Raw genomic sequence first — 3,574 nt, forward strand, 5'->3', positions numbered from 1 at the left:
GTACACTCACTATCTGAATAGCTATTGGCTATTTAGAGGGGAATTTGTCCTGCTAGCCTTGAAATCTCAAGACCCTCCCAATGAATGAATGGGATTAATTCCATTATAAAAGAGACCACAGAGAGCTCCCTTGCCCCTTCTGCCATGTGAAAACATCTTTTTATGAACCAGGAATCGGGTCCTCACCAGACACTGAATCTGCAAGCACCTTAATTTTGGACTTCCCTGAATCCATGACTTTGAGAGAGAAACGTTGTTTCAGCCACTCAGTCTGTGGTATTTTTGTTATAGAAGCCTAAATTAAGACAACATCCAATTGTTCCTGCATCATTTCTTGAAGTCTACCTTTCTCTGAATTGCTTAGGGACCTTTTAAAAAATGAATTGACTATATACATGTGGGCCTGTTTCTGGACTGTTTTATTCCACTGATCTATATGTGTATCCTTATGCCAATACCTACACAGTCTTGATTACTGTAGCCTAATAATTAGTCTTGAAATCAGGCAATGAATCCTCTAATTTTGTTCTTCATTTTCAAAATATTTTGGCTATCCTTTGCCCTTTGCTTTTCTCTATAACTTTTAGAATCCTCTTTTGCTGGGGTTTCTGTTGGGATGGCATTGAATTTATAGATCAATTTTGGAGAGAGTTATCATACTAACACTATTAAATATATAAATGGTGTATCCCTCTAAACTCAGGGCTCCTCATTCAATAATAATTTATTAAAGGTGTGAACTACAATGTAATGAATATCAGAATGAATAAGAAAAAGTATGTTTTGCAAAAGGGACATAACTGGTGGATTAAATAAAAAGGTCTCCCATTGAGAGTTTTTAATATTTCCAAGAGTACTATACCTTTTTCAGTTGGAATTTGTTTGGAATGGGAAGGGATATTTTCAGTTTGAAACTCAGTTGTGTCACCCTCTGTGATTATGTGTGAACAAGTGCCTTGCTCTTGTATAGCAAACCAGCCAGAATTTTTAGAGTAAACTCACACTAAGAAAAGTATTATGTTTAGATATGGTTTCCCTGAGGTACTGCAAAATTTGTTCAAATTACCATCCATTGCCTGGTCCATAGATTAATCTCAGGGCACAGTCCCCAGTAACCCCAGAATATCTGAGTCTTATGAAGAGAAAAGAAACTAAGCAATTATAAAATGAACTAAAAATATTAATGACTACTTTGCTAAGAACTATGTAATACAGCAGGACCCAAGCAGCCCTGGGGCATTACCACCTGGGTGGGTACAACTCTGAAGCTGGGAGGCAGGCTTTATCCACAGTCCTGTAGACAGGAGTCAAATAGGGGATTTGGCCCTTTGAAGACTATAGGGAATCAGAGGACCCTTGTTACCCTGAGGAATCCATCATATCAATAGCTGTCAATAGACAGTACAGGGCACAGTAGAACAGAAGTGCCCGGTAGATACTGTAGTATCCAGAGAAAGGTGATACCTCTTCTCAACTAATTGGATTTGTTCCTGGGCATAGGTTACACCCACCTTCATTTCTCCTCTTAGTGCCTGGCAGGGTGCAGGGTCTTACTACTGCAAAGGAGCTCCCCTGACACAGCTCATATACTCAGTACCCCATCTGACCCACTCAAGTCTGTGAGGTAAGTTTTATTCCCATTTCACAGACTGCAAGACTGACCCTTACAGCACTGGATCTGTTGTTACAACTACCAGGTTGATTCCTCTAGCTATAAGCCTTGGAGATAATGTGTTCTACCTCTCATTTTACATTCTGACAAGACTTTTAAGTATTTTAATACCCCCATAAGTTCACTGAACATTTCAATTGTTTACCATATATTGATCTCTGGATTTCTTTTTTATTTTGATAAACATAATCCATATCCTTTAGGAAAAACTAGAGATTAGTGAGCAAAGCAAAGGGATGACAGATGGAGCCACAGGATGATGAATGACCCAGGAGAAAGGACATCAGTGCCCCCTGACATGGTTACAACTAGGGGACAATGTGGGGACGGGCATGCCCACAGGGGAATGGCATGGAGGTACCTAACGATCAGGTGGACTCATTTTTGAGTAAAGGCAAGACCTCTTTTTTGCTACCATGCAGGAAAAACCATTGCCTGCTTTTTAATGTACACACTTTCAGAGTTTCTCTGTGCACAAATGCATTATACAACTATTTATATTTTTACAAAAATGAGCTGACACTGTATATGAGGTTCTGAAAACTTTTTTCTTTATTGTTTTACAAAGTGCCATGAATACCTCTTCCATGCATGTGGGTGAAAATCCCCTACTGAAACCAAGAGCACTGTTTAGTTGGATCAAAAGGCTGCTGGTAACAAGGGCGACACCTAAAGCAAAGCATCAGCTTAAGGTTAGAGCACATTCCCTGGCAAATGACCACCAGAAAAGCAGGGGTGGAATATTCTCATCAAATAAATCAGAATTGATGTCTGAGGGCATTAAAGATATGGGATATCACGAAAGCCCCTCTGGCCCCTGCCTCCGCCCCCCCCCCCACTCCCTGACACCCCATTGGCTCCTTGGGATGAATGGATCCTGTACATCTTCGCATGCAAAGAAAACCACTTGTTTTCTGGCTTTTCCTTGGCTCTTCCTGAGCCCTTGACACATCTCCACATTCACTCATCTCCTCACTGCCCAAGTGCCTTTCTTGTAAGTCCTCCTGGTAGTCCTTGGGAGAATCATCCATTCTCCTGTTTTGCGCTTTGCTTTCCGAGACACATAATCTTCAGCCTGGCACTTTTCAACAGCCCTTGGCTGGCTCTCTGGCTTGGCTTGGCGTTCTGGCTTGCCCTCACCGTGTGCATTTCCCTCACTGTCAGACTTGTCCTGCTTTTCTTGTTTCCTTTCATCATCTGACTCTCCCTAATCCTGGCACTTCCCCTTGTGCCTTGGTTTCCCCTCCACTTCTGGCCTTTTTACATCTGAGTTTCCTTCATCTTCTGGATTTCCCTCATTTTCCAGCTTTCCTTCATTTTCATTGTAGTTTTTCCATGTTGAGATGTCTCTTCTTTTGCCTGTTCTGAGGAGTGGGGTGGAGTTCAGTGGGGGAGAGGAGAGAAAGAGATGACAAGGGAGACTGAGATCTGGGGATGGAATGCAGGCTCAGATAGTACTGGAATCTGGCGAGTGGTAGGGGTTCCTCTGATCTGACCTTCTGCCACACTTTCCCCCATTGTTCCTCCCAAACCTGTGAACCAGCCATTTCTATGGCAAGTCCTGCCACGTTCTGTACCAACCTTCAGGGTGGCAGGGTGTGCCTATATTAAATGTGGAGGTAGGATGAGCAGTGGAGCCCTAAAATTCTGCTCACCCTGCACCCTCCACCATCACCCCCAGTCCATGTCCAGTGCCCCTTCCTGTTTTCACTGACCTGCAGGGATTCTGCACAGGTTCTTCCTTTTCTAGCCTTGCAGGGTGCTGGGGTCAGACACACAGATCTGCAGTCAGGAGACAGGGGCAGTAGCTGAGTGCCTAGAGGACTGATGTCCCTTTCCTGAATCTGGGTGCTCCAAATCCAAAATTACCTTCCCCTACCTGCTCCGCACCACATTCACCAT

General features: G+C 43.3%; 1 protein-coding gene across 1 annotated transcript; it reads right to left on the bottom strand.

The window, feature by feature from the left end:
- Positions 1 to 2,452: 2,452 nt before the first annotated feature.
- On the bottom strand, positions 2,453 to 3,574 carry TCEAL3 (transcription elongation factor A like 3). The gene is given in 6 exon segments (XM_054561846.1): positions 2,453 to 2,539; positions 2,541 to 2,559; positions 2,561 to 2,702; positions 2,705 to 2,879; positions 3,388 to 3,454; positions 3,552 to 3,574. Coding segments are annotated over 6 exon segments (513 nt in total).

Source organism: Pteronotus mesoamericanus, unplaced genomic scaffold (genome assembly GCF_021234165.1).
Source record: "Pteronotus mesoamericanus isolate MK-2021 breed Mesoamerican mustached bat unplaced genomic scaffold, CSHL_Meso_final scaffold_550, whole genome shotgun sequence".
Taxonomy (NCBI): domain Eukaryota; kingdom Metazoa; phylum Chordata; class Mammalia; order Chiroptera; family Mormoopidae; genus Pteronotus; species Pteronotus mesoamericanus.